At 47.9% G+C, this 17,014-nt stretch overlaps 1 protein-coding gene across 1 annotated transcript in view; it reads left to right on the top strand.

Moving 5' to 3' along the window:
- tmtc1 (transmembrane O-mannosyltransferase targeting cadherins 1) overlaps positions 1-17,014 on the top strand; it is a 175,121-nt gene that overhangs the window by 16,000 nt on the left and 142,107 nt on the right. Inside the window, exons 2-3 of the mRNA XM_038780874.1 lie at positions 3,069-3,142; positions 8,221-8,397. Of these exons, the coding sequence (XP_038636802.1) occupies positions 3,069-3,142; positions 8,221-8,397 (251 nt within the window). The remainder of the gene's footprint in view (positions 1-3,068; positions 3,143-8,220; positions 8,398-17,014) is intronic.

Raw genomic sequence — 17,014 nt, 5'->3', positions numbered from 1 at the left:
AGTCATTTGAATTTGGTTATCCATCTCATCCTTACCGGAGAGTTAGGGCATCATGAGTTTTATATCTTGACCATGCCTCCCTTTCTCAGACATTTGCCATCAAAATTGTTCCCCGCAAAGTACGATACACAAGAAATTTCAGAGACCTTCAGCCAGGAAAGAACCTTCTTGTGCTTTGCAAGTGCTTCGATTATAATTAATTTATTAGCTCAGTGAATAGCAGGAATGGATCAATTTTTTCCTGCAGCATTTCATGTGGCTGCTTCCCGAATGGAATTAAACTGGATGAACATGCCATGTTAAAATAGCTTAGCTACTGCAAATGCTTCCCCATGCATCTTAACACCCATCTATCTCAATTATTAGCCACGCAACTGAACATTAATTTATACAGCTTATCCCCCTGCATTTTAACATCCATTTAATGAAGCTTTCATGCATTTTCCTTGATCAGGGAGGGCTTGTGGCCATGAGGAGATGAGATAATTTGGGGAGGCAAAGAAAAAAAAAATGACGAGGGCATTTAAAAAAAAAACAGCAATATTTTCTTGAGGCTGAGTACTTAATTCTCCCTCTCAAGCCATGCCTTATTGGCTTAGTAAGAAAATGTACAGCCAGGTATGGCACTGAGTCTTACCTCAGCATCAGGTGCTTGGTATCGATCCCTAAGTCAGGCCTCAATTAACCAGAGCTGAGTCTGGAACTTTATTTGATTTGATTTATTTATTGTCACACGTACCGAGGTACAGTGAAAAGTATTCTTCTGCGTACAGTCCTGACAGATTGCTCCATACATTGCAACAATTAATAATTATACAACATATTATAATAAGGGTTATAAAAGATGTAGGAAGAGGATCTGCGGGGGAGAGCTCACAGAGAGTCACCACACTCCGGCGCCATCTTGGAAATTTAAAAAAAATGTTTTTTTAAATCCAGCTGCGGCCTGTTGTTTTTTGTGCCCGCTGTCAGTCAGGAAGAAGAAGAGTGATGGAACCATTCACCACAAAGAGCTGGTCCGATTCCCTTGTAGTTGGCTCAGTATTGGTGTTTGAACATCGCAAAATGCTGCACGGTCAATGGAAGTATTTTTAAAAAAATGTCGTCACTGTTGAGATAAACACAGCAGCCAATCTGCACACAGCAACCTTTCACCATCAGCAATGTGGTAAACCACCAGATGATGTGTTACCGATATTGAGGGTTGAGGGTTCAAGACGGGACATTGGGAAGAACTGCCCTGCTGTTCAAAATAGTGCCACTTGAGGGGAGCAGGCAGAGACTCGGGTTAATGCTTAATCCGCATCTTTGACCGTGTGGCACTCCCTTCGTACTGCACTGGGTTGTCAGCCTCGATTTTGTGCCCATGTCTCTGTGAGGCTGGATTGCAATTCCCCTGCCAGCAGTGCGTTTGAGGGTTGTTGGGGTGGGGCAGGGGTTGTGGAGGGTGGGGTGATGGTGGCGTGCGGGGGAGGGGAACCTAGTGGAGTAAGACCATAGAGTGCCCTCCGACAGGATCAGTAGGCTGTTAGGCTGGTGTTGAAGAGGGGAGGCACGTAAGATCCTGCAGGCAGCCTACCACCTCCAACGTACACCTACTGCAGTTATACTGGTGCTAGCATCTTGTTGGGCAACATGCTTGCCAAAGGGACAATAGGGGCTCTTAATTTGGTAATTAATGCCGATTTAAGGGTTTCATCCCACCCCAACGTGTTAACTAGCTGCAGGAGTGGCCCACGTCAAGTGGCCAACCCAGTTGGTTTCCCTGTGCAGGCTGGTGCAGAGGGTCCTTCTTTAAGAGGCCTACTGATCCCGTGGTCACAATTTGAGGCGATAAGAACACAAGAAATAGGATCAGGAGTAGGCCGTTTGGCCCCTCGAGTCTGCTGTGTCTTCAATAAGATCATAGCTGATCTTTATTGTGACCTCAATTCCACTTTCCCGCCAGCCCCCATAACCCTCGACTCTCCTATAGATTAGCCATTTTTCTGATTGCGCCTTGACCATATTCAGTGAACCACACCCACCGATCACTGGGGCAGTGAATTCTGATTCATGACCTTCTGAGTAAAAAGCAATTCTTTCTCGTCTCCATCTGAAATGCGAGATCTCATATTCTGCATCTATACCCCCTAGTTCTAGATCCCCTTCAGAAGGGAAATGGCCTCTCAGCGTCATCCCTGTCGAGCAGAATCTCGGAATCGCTCATTCTTAATTGCAATGAGTGTTGGCCAGACCTGCTCCACCTCTCCTTATAAGACAACTCTTCATCCCAGAATCGGCCTGGTGAACCTTCTGAACATTCTGCAAGTGTTTCCCTCCCTGAGTAAGGAGATCCAAACTGCATGTAGTACTCTGGGTGTGGTCTCATCAATGGCCTGGACAGCTGTGCTAAGACTTTCCTACCTGGGTCCTCCAAACTCAATGCGATACGGTTCAAGATTCCACTGCTTTCCCAATTACTTGCTGTGCCTGCACGCCGACCTTTATTTGAGGACACCCAGATCCCTCTGTACCGCAGCATTCTGTAATCTCTTTGTGTAAACAATATTCTGCTTTTCTATTCTTTACACCTGAGTGGACAACTTCACATTTTCTCATAAAATCACACAATCTCTGCAGTGCAGAAGGAGGCCGTTTGGCCCATCGAGCCCAAACCAACCCGCTGAAAGAACACTCCACCCAGGTCCATTCCCTCCATCTACCATGTAACCTGACCTGCACATCCCTGGACACTAAGGGCAATTTAGCGTGGGCAATCCACCCAACCTGTTCATTCACATCTGCCATATTTGTTTGCCCGCTTTCTCACTTTACCTGCCTGCGTACCTTCGGAGATTTCTTGCTTGATCCTCAGAATGGGGATTTGAGAGATGGGACTCTCACTTGGGTCGCCTAGCTCGTCCTTGCACAGGTTTACGGGGCGAAGAGGTTTTGGAGGCCCGCAGCCGATAGTGGGACGGTTCCTACTTGCCGGGAGGGATGTGGGAGGATTTGGGAGAGGAGGTGAACTCTTTTCCTGTGATTCTGTGGATGTATTCTCATGTCTGTGGTTCTTATTTTTCCAGGTGACGGGGATTGTGGGTCGAGCAGATGTGTTAGCTTGCGTCCTCTTCCTGTTGGCTTTTCTGTCCTACCTTAGGTGCGTACAAGCTATGTCATTCCTCTGTTAAGCTAGTGAACTGCTTGTAGAGTTGTAGGATTTTGTTTCAATATGAGGTGGCTTTTTGTTTTTGTTTTGCTCGTATTTGTCCATTGTGTTTCAGGTTTAATTTTTTTTTTTACCTATCCATCCTGGAAGTGATTTGGTCGTATTGAATTATATGATATTTTTGATATGAAACCGCATTCAATGTTTCGAAGATTAACCCCCAAAATCACTGGAACAAGGGCGGGATGGTGGCCCAGTGGTTAGCACTACTGCCTCACGGCACCGAGGTTCGATCCCAGCCCTGGGTCACTATCCGTGTTGAGTATGCAAATTCCTCCTGTGTCTGCGTGGGTCTCACCCCCCACAACCCAAAAAGATGTGCAGGGTAGGTGGATTGGCCATGCTAAATTGCCCCTTAATTGGGGGGGGGGGGGGGGGGGGGGAGGGGAAAGAAGTGGACACTAAATTTATTTAAAACAAAGAATCACTGGAACACCACTGCCCTCCAACAGGAGCTAGAAACATATATAGAAAATAGAAGCAGGAGCTGGCCATTCGGCCCTCTGAGCCTGCTCTGCCATTCATTACGATCATGGCTGATCATCAAATTCCTCCACCCCATATCCCTTGATACCTTTAGGCCCAAGAGCTATATCTAAATCTAGGCGAGCCATTAAAACTGCTCCTCAAATCAGTTTGAGAAATGGAAGTCATGAACAGATTTGAAAACAGTCTCGTTAGAAGGGCTCAACTGGGATTAGTTGTCCGGGAAGTACAAATGTAGGAGATAGTCAGCTCGACTGTTACCTCAACTGACTAATCCTTGGGAGCCGAGTTGTGGGTAGGCCAGAGGTCCAACCTTTTGATGTCCAGTCAGCTGAGGAAGCAGAGCACAAGTCTGTAAGAGATGGTAGAGAAGCTCTCTTTCCCATCGAATCCCGGCTGATCATTTCCCATAGAATCCCTCCAGTCAGGGTAGTGCGGTGGCGCAGTGGGACTACAGTGCTGAGGACCCCGGTTTGAATCCCGGCCCATGGTCACTGTCCGTATAGAGTTTTCACATTCTTCCTGTGTCTGCGTGGGTTTCACCCCCACAAATGTGCAGGTTAGGTGGATCGGCCAGGCCAAATTGCCTCTTAATTGTGAAAATAATAATGGGTTCTCTAAATTTATTTTAATAAAGGGGGAAAAAAATCCCCACAGTCCAGAGGGAGACCATTCGGCCCATTGAGTCTTGCAGTGCTTGCATGATTCAATTCATGGAGGGTGCTAGCCTGGAGTCGGAGTACTGATCGGGGGCAGTGTGGCGTGCAGTTACTTTTCTACATTATGAGGAATTGCATGAAATTAGTTGATTTGTGCTTGAGCTGTTAATCCGTTCACTCATTAAAAACAATTAATTGCCTTGTTGTTGTGCAATAGGTCTGATCTGGAGTTTAAGATTAGGGAGGTTATACTGCAATTGTATAAGGTGTTAGTGAGGCCACACCTGGAGTATTGTGTTCAGTTTTAGTCTCCTTACTTGAGAAAAGACGTATTGGCACTGGAGGGTGTGCAGAGGAGATTCACTAGGTTAATCCCAAAGTTGAAGGGGTTGGATTACGAGGAGAGGTTGAGTAGACTGGGACTGTACTCGTTGAAACTGGATGAGGAGTGATTTTATAGAAACATAAAATTATGAAGGGAATAGATAGGATAGATGTAGGCAGGTTGTTTCCACTGGCGGGTGAAAGCAGAACTAGGGGGCATAGCCTCAAAATTAGGGGAAGTAGATTTAGGACTGAGTTTAGGAGGAACTTCTTCACCCAAAGGGTTGTGAATCTATGGAATTCCTTGCCCAGTAAAGCAGTAAAGGCTCCTTCATTAAATGTTTTTAAGATAAAGATAGATAGTTTTTGAAGAATAAAGGGATTGAGGGTTATGGTGTTCGGGCCAGAAAGTGCAGCTGAGTCCACAAAAGATCAGCCATGATCATTGAATGGTGGAGCAGGCCCGAGGGGCCATATGGCCTACTCCTGCTCCTAGTTCTTATGTTCTCATATCTCACTACAGCGTGGAGCACTTTGTACTACTGAGTGGGAATGGGTGGAAATGTGAGATTGCAGAATGTGGTTGGTAGTTAAAAACTACCAAATCCCATCCCCACCCAATGCTCTTCCCCCACACACTCCCAGGTCAGCTAATTAGACATTGAGCAGTGAAGTTAATCATAGGGACGTCAAAGCCACTCGCAGTTGAGAGACTGCAATGCTGAACCCAATAGAAGGTTAGAGTTAACTCAGATCCGAAATCTATACCTTTTTCATTCCTTTTTTTAAAAAAATCATCAGAATTTGAAATTGTGATGAATTTGATGGCTGATGAGATGGTTGATTAGTCCTGTACGATGTCCATGTTACATCCCACTGGTTTGAGAGTTGTTGATTAAGGATTGCGTGTTTCGTCCAGGGCCTTCAGCAATTGAAAGTGTTTCTTGGATGTGCGGCACGGTGGCACAATGGTTAGCACTGCAGCTCCAGGTTCCTAGCTTCAATTGCGGCTTCTGGTGATTCTCTGTGCGGAGTCTGTACGTTCTCCCCATGTCTGCGTGGGTTTCCTCCGGGTGCTCCAGGTTCCACCCACAGGCCAAAGATGTGCAGGTTAGGTGGATTGGCCACGCTAAATTGCCCCTTAATTGGAAAAAAAGTTAATTGGGTACTGTAAATTTATTTTAAAAAGAAAAGTAGGGGGCTCTTTCCAAGGGCCAGCGCAGACTTTATGGGCCGAATAGCCTCCTTCTGCACTGTAAATTCTATGATAATTCTATGTGGGCGTCGCTGGCTGGGCCAGCATTTGTTGGCCTTCCCTAATTGCCCTTGAACTAAGTGGCTTGCTCAGAGTCAACTGCTTCACTGGTTGGGTCTGGAGTCATATGTAGGCCAGACTGGGTAAGAATGGCAGATTTCCTTACTTGAAAGATATTAGTAAACCAGATGGCGTTTTCACAACAATCAACAATGGTTGTCATTAGACTTTTAGTTCCATATTTTTGTTGAATTCATATTTCACCATCTGCCATGGTGGGATTAAAAACCCAGGACCCCGGAGCATTACCCTGGGTCTCTGGTTTATTAGTCCAGTGGCAATACCACTCCCCACCGCCTTGTGTGATCACTTGTCCTGAAATTCAAATTAACCAAATACTAAAGCAATTAGAAAGAAATCTTGTCATTGGGACAAAATTATGTAATAGAAACCAAAAATGTTAGACGTATACATGTAAAGAGAAGAGATGGGTTCATAATGCATCAGAACTGATGGCTGGAAGGACTTGCTTATTTAACAGCCTCCTGTCCATTTCTGTTGATTTCTAGCATGGTTGTAAAAGGAGACATGCTATTGAAGCTTTTTGTTTTGCACTCATCACGTGTTCGTAAGAATACTAAATGTCTTGGGAACTATAATTTATACTGAGAAGAGAGTGCTGATTGGTTGGCAAATGTACCCTTATTGATAGAGATGATGCCAGGGAACATTTAACTGCCAAGCTTCTGTTGAAATTCAAGCCAGGCCATAGAATTTACAGTGCAGAAGGAGGCCATTCGGCCCATCGAGTCTGCACTGGCTCTTGGAAAGAGCACCCTACCCAAGGTCAACACCTCCACCCTATCCCCATAACCCAGTAACCCCACCCAATACTAAGGGCAATTTAGGACACTAAGGGCAATTTATCATGTCCAATCCACCTAACCTGCACATCTTTGGACTGTGGGAGGAAACCGGAGCACCCGGAGGAAACCCACGCACACACGGGGAGGATGTGCAGACTCCGCACAGACAGTGACCCAAGCCAGAATTGAACCTGGGATCCTGGCGCTGTGAAGCAATTGTGCTATCCACAATGCTACTGTGCTGCCCTCAAGGCCGGTCAATTCTGATCAAGGCATTGGCCTGGGGAATGAACCAGGGAATGGCGATAACTCCCCCCAAAAGCTTTTGTTTAGTTGAAAAAGATGCAATATATGGACATGTTCATTCTATCTGCAAAGGATAGGGTGCTTTGTGTGAATTTATGTAACATACAGCACCCATAAGTGGAAATCTGACTGATAATCTTAAATTAGTTTTCAGTGTAATTTTTAGTACAATCAGGATTGCTTAGCAAGTGCTGTCCAGTCGCGGAATCACAGCTAATGTTGGACTCTTTTTGAGTTTGGTGAACATAGGCTGGTCGGGTACAGCCAGTACTTTGCGAGTTGTGAAATAGTCAGAATAGTGATCTGGTTCAGGCATCACGCAGGCACAGTCAGGCTTGCAGTGTGCTCACTTACGTGTACTGGAAGCTATATATATCCACATGGAAGGTCCTATCCTTTGCCGACAGAAGGAGGATGTTAATGCTTTGTGCTTTTTTCGACTCCGCTTGGGGGATGGGGGTGGGGGGGAGGGGGGGCAGCTATTCCCTGGTTCATTCCCTATGCTTTGACCAATCAGAGTTTGTTGACTCTGGTTTGAATGGAAACAAAAGCATGGCAGTTAACTGTCATCTGGTGCATTCTCCATGCTAGCATCTCAGCCTAACAGAGTCTATTTGCCACCCAGCGAAGCGGTTGACTCTTGGCAAGCCACTCAGTTCAAGGGCAATTAGGGAAGGCCAACAAATGCTGGCCCAGTCAGCAACGCCCACATAGAATTATCATAGAATTTACAGTGCAGAAGGAGGCCGTTCGGCCCACAAAGTCTGTGCTGGTCCTTGGAAAGAGCAGCCTACTTTAAAAAAAAATTTACAGTACCGAATTAATTTTTTTTCAAATTAAGGGGCAATTTAGCGTGGCCAATCCACCTAATCAGTACTCTCTTCTGGCACAGTATAAATTGTTGCCTTTATGCTTGCAAACCTATGCAGTTGAGTGCAGCACGAAAAGCTTCAACAGTGTTTTTTTTATATAGCAATTCTCGAGTTCTATATTACCAAACGGCTTCTCCAGAATCTGCAGCATTTCTTTAGCTTTATTGTAGTGCTGGAGATGATTAGATAATTGTGAATAACTGTTGCGCCTGGTGTCTGAAAATCTTTCTCTTCTTTGCAGGAGTGTGAACTGTAGCTATATTGGGAAATGTTTTCCCCCCACCAGCTCTCCATTCTTCCTGTTGTTGAGCCTTTTCCTTGGTACCTGTGCGATGCTGGTGAAAGAGACGGGGATCACCGTCTTTGGAGTGTGTCTTATCTACGACCTTCTTGTTCTGTGCTCGAACAGACTTCTCATGTAAGTTTCAACGACGTGAAGCAGGTACTTTGCATTTTTAAAAAAAGGAGATAGTTATTGACAAAGCTGAATACGCTATTGACCGAGCTACTGCAACCGAGATTGACCATCTTTGCTCAGCTCAGGAACGGTCTTTCGTTTGTTTTTGATGCAAATTCATTGTAACTGGTAATAATTGTGCATTATTTTCTGCGACACACTGCATTTGTCAAGGTGCACACCATTATTTCTGGCGGCAATATCGAGGAACCGCACGGGAATTGTTAGTTGAACAGAATCTGTACTCAGCCTCGTTCACCTTCCGCCATTCGGATAGAACAGCAGTCATGTTGTTTTTTTAAATAAATTTAAGAGTACCCAATTAATTTTTTCCAATTAAGGGGCAATTTAGTGTGGCCAATCCACCTACCCTACACATCTTTGGGTTGTGGGGGCGAAACCCACGCAAACACGGGGAGAATGTGCAAACATTCTCACTGCCTCACAGACAGTGACCTAGAGCCGGGATCGAATCTGGGACCTCGGCGCTGTGAGGCAGCAATGCTAACCACTGCGCCACCGTGCTGCCCTAGTAATCGTGTTGTTGACAATTTGTCGCAATTAATCTCTTTGTTTAATCTAGAACAGACAATTTTGAATAACTTAAAAGTGGTAAATTAGAGGACAAAGTTCATATTTCTTGCCAGAGGTGGTTGTACAACTATCGCTGTTCCTGCTCATTGCCAACGAGCAATAACTGAGGATATAATCCCTGGTCCCAGATGAGGAATGTTTAGTCGGTGTTTGCCCAGTGTGCGGTGTGATTAAACAAATGCCTATGATATAAATCCCGGTTTATTTTTCTTCCAATATCTGCAAATGCAACAATTCTTTTTTTTAAAATTTAGAGTACCCAATTCATTTTTTCCAATTAAGGGGCAATTTAGTGTGTTCAATCCACCTACCCTGCACATCTTTGGGTTGTGGGGGCAAAACCCATGCAAACATGGGGAGAATGTGCAAACTCCACACGGACAGTGACCCAGAGCCGGGATCGAACCTGGGACCTCGGCGCCGTGACAAATGCAAGAATTCTGAGTATACCACCCTTTACACTGGCATTCTTATAATTACCCTCTTGTATGCAAGCCAAAGATCTTCGACATGTCTCTTTTCCAGCGTTGCAGAATGAAAATGTTGATTCAAGGGGGTGGGTAGCTGAAAGGAATCTTGCTGCTATTGAATAATTTAGTCTCCAAGATCTGTTCTGGCTCTTTGATTATTTCTGATCAAATGTTGATGGTGATATAACCACCTTCTGTTGTCAGGAACGTGCCTTCTGTTGTCAGGAACGTGCCATCTATTGTCAGGAATGTTCCTTCTGTTGTCAGGGAACCTTTAGTGGCAAGTCTTTGTGGCCCACACACTTTGGGTTTGTGATCAAAACACTGTCTAGGACATCTCCTTTGAAGAACATCTGGGCATAATAACCCTCAGGAATGATCAAAGGTGGTCAGGTCTAACGAGCCACACTTTTGTTTTTGTTTTGCCTTTGTTCCATCCTGTACACACTTTCTGAACATATCCCTCCATCTCTCCTTTCCTGTCTCTAGAATGCTCCATCTACTTCTCCCTGACTCTGCTTCTTACTCACTCCTTTCTGTGGCGCGATTCAGCGACCACATTGCACCTGACGTGGATCCGGGTACAACGGGTTAATTGCGCGAGTGCCCCAAATTGGGTTCCGTGGCGGGCAGATCGCGAATCACCTGACTCGCCCTGCCCGGCGCGATCTGGATCTCGCCCTTGCTGGGCCCTGGGGATCAACGGTCGCGCCTGCGAGAACTCACCAGGGCCCCGTTGCGCACTGGTTTTCACAAACGTGGACCAGACGTGATGGCAACTCGGGCACGGTGGGGGAGGTCTTGCAGGCCTTTAGAGATCCCCAGGTGGTTGGTGACAAGGCAGGGTGATACCCTGGCACTCCCCCGGCACAGTGGCACTGCTAGGGGTCTTGCCCCTTGCGGGGGCGGGGGGGGGGATTCCAGGGGTCTCGACAAGGTTGGGGGGGGGGGGGTGCAGAGATCGGGCCGCCGGCCAAATTGGCGCCCCGACCTATGATGTGCTGATCCTGGTGGCGAGCTCAGCTCCAGCCGAAAATCGACTCAAGTATGGCCTCAGTGGGGGGAAAGGTCCTGAGTCCCAAACAGCCAGCAGAGTGCTGGTGAATAGCGGCATGAATCCCGTCGTTGCAGCCACCGGAAACAACACACGCAAAAGCAGACCAACCTCTCTGCGCTGAATCCCCCCCCTAACCTTAGCTCAGGTTTTTAAAAAACTACTTTTTAAAAAATAAATGTTTTTATTGGGTTTTTGAATAGGGTATAATTACCGTTATGTACACAGAATAAGAAACATATATATATATACACATATTTAGAAGAGAAGGGCACACCCTAACATAAAATACAATAAAATATGAAATAGAATAACTGGTGGGGTATTGTGCACCAGATCGACAGCGGCAGCTCTGTACATCTGGCAAAATTATTTACTCCACCAAAGTAGGCGACAGTTTGCGAAGGGGGGTGGGGGGGAGGAGAGGGGAGGGGGGAGGAGAGGGGCGGAAGAGGGTGGGGGGGAGGAGAGGAGGGGAAGAGGGTGGGAGAGGAGGGTGGGGGGGAGAGGAGGGTGGGGGGGAGAGGAGGGTGGGGGGGGAGAGGAGGGTGGGGGGGGAGAGGAGGGTGGGGGGGAGAGGAGGGTGGGGGGGAGAGGAGGGTGGGGGGGGGAGAGGAGGGTGGGGGGGGAGAGGAGGGTGGGGGAGAGGAGGGTGGGGGGGGAGAGGAGGGTGGGGGGGGGAGAGGAGGGTGGGGGGGGAGAGGAGGAGGGTGGGGGGGAGAGGAGGAGGGTGGGGGGAGGGGCTGAGGGGAGGGGAGGAGGGTGGGGGGAGGGGCTGAGGGGAGGGGGGGAGGGGAGGAGGGTGGGGGGAGGGGCTGAGGGGAGGAGAGGGGGAGGGGGGAGGAGAGGGGGAAGGAGGGGGGAAGGGGAGGGGGGGCAAGAGGGTGGGGGAGGGGGGAGGAGAGGGGGAGGAGAGGGAGGGAAGAGGGTGGGGGGAAGAGGGTGGGGGGAGAGGGGGGAAGAGGGTGGGGGGGGAGAGGGGGAGAGAGAGGGTGGGGGGGGGATTAGGGAGGCAAATATACATTTGGGTGCTGGGGAGTTAATTACAGTGTGCAATACTTTTTTAAAAACTACTTTTAACAGTATGCCTGTATCAAGTTGTGAGTTCCTTTCCCAATCGTGAGTGCTTCCAACCTTGACAACTTGACTTTTCTAAAAACAAAAGAGCTCTCAGTTGCAGCACGTGGCAACAAGATGAATTGAGCCAAGGGCCTGAAGATTCAATTATTTGATGTGAATTCCTGTTGTCCTGAATAAAACTCTGAGCACAGCATCCAAATATGATTGCATGGGTCCTTCTAGTTAGTAAAGTCATCCTGTTTGTTGTCTAGAGTCTACAACGAGTAAAATGGGTAAATTATCATGGTCGCTTCCTTGGCTGAAATTGTTTCTTGTCACCTGCCAGGACAGAGTGTCATACCCCAGTTATATTACAGAGCCACTTCCTACCAGCATAATGCCCGTTGCTGGCCTGGTAAGATCAGAATGAAAGGACAAGCCCCAAGTTGGAATATCCCACAAGCATGTCTACAGTAGCTGCTGGAAGCACTCTGAGCAAACCCCATTGGCAATGAGGTCTTCACTGTTTGCAAATCAGACCCTGGACCTTTTACTACGGGCCTACTACAATTGGGGGAGAAAATTTGGATCTCTGGTTCCCAAAGCTCTCCACCCTTAGTGTTGGGTGGGGTTATGGGGATAGGGTGGAGGTGTTAACCTTGGGTCGGGTGCTCTTTCCAGGAGCCGGTGCAGACTCGATGGGCTGAATGGCCTCCTTCTGCACTGTAAATTCTATGAAATTACCACTGGAGTTCTCCTCAGGTCATGTCTGGTCTGTTGTCGACTAATGGATAGGGACCGATCACTATGATAAGTCAATAACTTTGTTATCACTGTAACATGCTGCTAACAGAGCGATAGAAGCTGAAGTGGATGGATTGTGGTCTGAATTTCTGAAGCACTCACTTAGCAAATAACGAGACAACCGGTAACGGGCACAGTGTCTCTCGCTAGCCTCTCAGTGTTATACCCCACCAGGTTTGTGCAAACTGATACAATGCAAAATGATGACCACAGGACCATCGATTCAGCCAGCTGGGTTTTACTCCTGTATAGATCAGTACTTGATGTTCCCATAGCCAGTGCCCCATCATCTCCGTCCAGTGCTGTTGCCCAAAACAAAACTGGGGCTGAATTTTCTTCCAGTGAGTTTTGGATCAGTGTGTGGAATTTTGGTGAATGAGCGGCAGAGACACCCTATCTCAGGGGTGGGCAAACTACGGCCCGCGGGCCGCATGCAGCCCGCCAAAGGTCTTTATGCGGCCCGCCAAGTCATTCAAAAAAAAAAAAATTTTTTTTAAGGTTAATTGGGGGGGCTGTTGGGTTACTTACTGGTATAGGGTGGATACGTTGACTTGAGTAGGGTGATCATTGCTCGGCACAACATCGAGGGCCGAAGGGCCTGTTCTGTGCTGTCCTGTTCTATGTTCTATATGAGGCGCCCAGAATCATAACCGGGTGAAGTAATTATTTTACTTAATATACTATGCGGCCCTTTAAAATTGTGAATTTCTGAATGTGGCCCTTGCACGGAAAAGTTTGCCCACCCCTGCCCTATCTGCTTGCATCTCTGTTGGATAGCGTTGGATGAATGGGGGGACCTTGCGAAGAAATTCCCTATTCCCCTTTAAGGGAAATTTGAGATCGCTCCTTGCATAGTTCATGACCTCAAACATAATTGAAATATGCTTGAAATGCTGTCACTGTCATAATGTTGTTTAATAGAAGCCAGAGGTGATAGGAGGATAATACATCCACAAAATGATGGAGGAGTCCAGTCCACTCATTGCGAAAACTAACTGTAACCCTGTTCTGAGAACTGACTCTCAGCACCTCGGAATGACATTGCTTTCTTGGTAGTGCTTTAAGGCAAACTTTATCTATCTCTCTTCCTTTACCTCTCCAAAGTTTTGACTGCAGCAGTGAAGTTTGATGGTATATGATGTCTTTCTACACTTCCTGGGAAGTCAATTCCCCTTCTCCCATTGCACTGTACACGCCCAACTTCCTCCAGGTGACTGAGAACGGGTAGCCTGCATCTTGCTACACTGTTGGAGAGGTGCTGCTGAAAATATACGTGTTTTCACACACCGATAAATAAAGCCAGATGACTATACACTGTTGGTTGCAGTTACCTGGGTGATTAACACCCAGTGGTCTCCATGTCATGCATTGGACAGAATAATTATCATAGTTATTGGCTGGATGAGAACAGAGGCACTTCTTTTTATTCATTTACGGTGTTTTGCTAGGGTTTGGATCCAAAGATGTGTATTTGAACCCTGCATGCATGTACACCCAGCCCCTCGCCCTGCTACCCCGTTCCCTCATGTTCACCTTATTAAAGCAGACCAAGGCAGGCCAGCAGCGCGGGTTCAATTCCCGTACTAGCCTCCCCGAACAGGTGCCAGAATGTGGCGACTAGCGGCTTTTCACAGTAACTTCATTTGAAGCCTACGATTTTCATTTCATTTTTATTGACTTGAAGTGCAAGGAGTTGTTTTTCATACCTCTGGATTCTTCTTGGCTTGCAGAACAGTTTGATGGAGGGGGAGGATGAATGAACAGGCTGACCGGGAGCGGCAGCATCGCTCCGCATGTGGCCGGAACCATTTTAATCTCAGCCGTTCAGGTGGTTACTCCAACATGGTGTGCAGGGTATTACAGACTCCCACAACCCTCACTCACCGAATGTGAATGTCTGAGAATTTAGAGCCGCAACTCTCCTTGGAGCTGGTAACTGTCTACAGTGGGGTTAGAACCTTACTACTGCTGCTTTGGGGAATGGCCTTGGGGGTAGGTGGCACTAGGGAGTTGGGGTCGGGCGTGCATCTTACGACTTGGCCAAGTTGGTTAAAAACTTGTTTCTTGTCTCTGTCAGCCACTAGCAAGCATACAGTGAGGATCCTGTGACTTTGTTGTATGATTTAGCCTTTCGGACATGAAAATGAAAAAATGAAAATCGCTTATTGTCACAAGTAGGTTTCAAATGAAGTTACTGTGAAAAGCCCCTAGTCGCCACATTCCGGCACCTGTTCGGCGAGGCAGGAGTCGGTGTAAGCCATTCAGCGCCTTGAGCCTTTTCCGACACCGAATCAGGTCATGGCTGCACTCAACTTTGCATACCTGCTTTAATTCCATACCTGCAGTGGCTCAGTTGGTAGCGCATTCGCCTCTGAGTCAGCAGGTCGCGGGTTCAAGGCTGATACGTCCAGTGCAGTACCGAGGGAGTGCTGCACAGTTGGGAGGGGCTGTCTTTCAGATGAGAAGTTAAACTGAGGCCCTGTCCTCCACGTCGGGTGGAGAGAAAAGATCCCATGACATCTTTTCAAAGAGGGCAGCACGGTAGCATTGTGGACAGCACAATTGCTTCGCAGCTCCAGGTCCCAGGTTCGATTCCCGGCTTGGGTCACTGTCTGTGCCGAGTCTGCATATCCTCCCCGTGTGTGCGTGGGTTTCCTCCGGGTGCTCCGGTTTCCTCCCACAGTCCAAAGATGTGCAGGTTAGGTGGATTGGCCATGATAAATTGCCCTTAGTGTTGGGTGGGGTTACTGGGTTATGGGGATAGGGTGGAGGTGTTGACCATGGATATTTAGATTTAGAATTTAGAACAGTACAGCACAGCCCTTCGGCCCCCGATGCTGTGCCGAGCAATGACCACCCCACTCAAACTCACGTATCCACCCTATACCCGTAACCCAACAACTCCCCCCCCCCCCCCCCCCCCCAACCCTACTTTTTAGAACACTACGGGCAATTTAGCATGGCCAATCCACCTAACCCGCACATCTTTGGACTGTGGAAGGAAACCGGAGCACCCGGAGGAAACCCACGCACACACGGGGAGGACGTGCAGACTCCACACAGACAGTGACCCAGCCGGGAACCGAACCTGGGACCCTGGAGCTGTGAAGCATTGATGCTAACCACTATGCTACCGTGCTGCCCCAAGGTAGGGTGCTGTTTCCAAGAGCCGGTGGACTCGATGGGCCGAATGGCCTTCTGCACTGTAAATTCTATGATAATCTATGATAAAAATAGGGAGTTATATCGTGGGGAGGGGGGCAAATGACGATGCGGGTGCAAAATCCCAGGAGAGTTAGAAAACGGGAATCTTGCTGTCGAAATCTCGTGTTGTGATTTCAGTTGGACAAGTGTCCACAGATGATGGGAGAGGTCAGTGGATGGCTCAGTTCTGTTTTTTAGGTTCTGCCCCCTTGTTCTGGACAGAGAGAGAGAGCTACTTTCCTTTATTGAAGGTACTCCTGTGAACCTTGCTCTCATTCTTGGGGACCTGTGAGTGGTTGGTACATTGTGTGCTGTGCAGAGCTGCTTTGACCGATTGCCTTATTCATTCTTGCAGCAGGCAGTATTTTCAGCATGAGTGCACTGCTGAATGCTGCCTTCCTCACGGAGCCCTGTGAAGGCTGCCGAAGTGGAAATTCAACGGACAGTCTGTATCCCAGGCCGAGAGACCTCAGAATGTAGAGCTTCAGTCAACTAACCAGAGTCAAAGAAAGCCTGTCCCATTTCCAGAATGTCTTTCGAGACCACTGGACATCCCAAACTGATCTTAACCCACAAAGTTGCCATTTTGTCGAGGGCAATGCATCAGCCACTGTGTGCACAGCAAGATCCCAAAGACAACATTGAGCCGAATGATCATTGCACCTATTTTTCATGTTGTTGGTTGATTGATCAACGTTGGGCTGGGCATGCTCCCCTGCTCCCCTTTGCAGTGTCGTGGGACTTTCACCGTTGTCAGTTGAGAGGGCACTTGGGGGTCTCAGTTTGTGTCTCATTTGAAAGATGTCACTTTGGGGCCAGCACGGTGATGCAGTGGTTGGCACTGCTGCCTCACGGTGCCGAGGACCCAGGTTCGATCCCGGCCCCGGGTCACTGTCCGTGTGGTTTGCACATTCTCCTCGTGTCTGGGTTTCACTCCCATAACCCAGAAAGGTATGCAGGGTAGATAGATTGGCCACGCTGAATTGCTCCTTAATTGGAAAATAAGACGTGGGTACTTTCAATTTATTTTTAAAAATCATTTGAAAAACGTCACCCCTGACAGTGGCCAACTCCCTCAGAACTGGCGCAGGAGAGCCGCCTTCGACCTTTGTGCATTTGTGCCTCTGGTGCCTGGCTTCAACGCACAGCCTTCCGGTTCACAGACAAGAGTATCACCAACTGAGCCACTGCGAATCTGCAGAACATTGTGAGTGCAGAATCACTTGATAAGCCAGTGGTTCTCACCTCACCCTGGGCTCCCAGGTGTGAGCCCCTCACCTGGCGACTGCCCGGCTCTTGCAGAGAAATGGCGAATTGGGGAAGGTACATAAACCTGGTGAAACTCACCTGACGTAATACATGTGGTGACTGCTCTTTGGAGGGCTGGCAAGGC

This window comes from Scyliorhinus canicula, chromosome 20 (genome assembly GCF_902713615.1).
Source record: "Scyliorhinus canicula chromosome 20, sScyCan1.1, whole genome shotgun sequence".
NCBI classification, from domain to species: domain Eukaryota; kingdom Metazoa; phylum Chordata; class Chondrichthyes; order Carcharhiniformes; family Scyliorhinidae; genus Scyliorhinus; species Scyliorhinus canicula.
The sequence above is the reverse complement of the archived record's forward strand: the minus strand, read 5'-3'. Positions and strand labels throughout refer to the sequence as shown.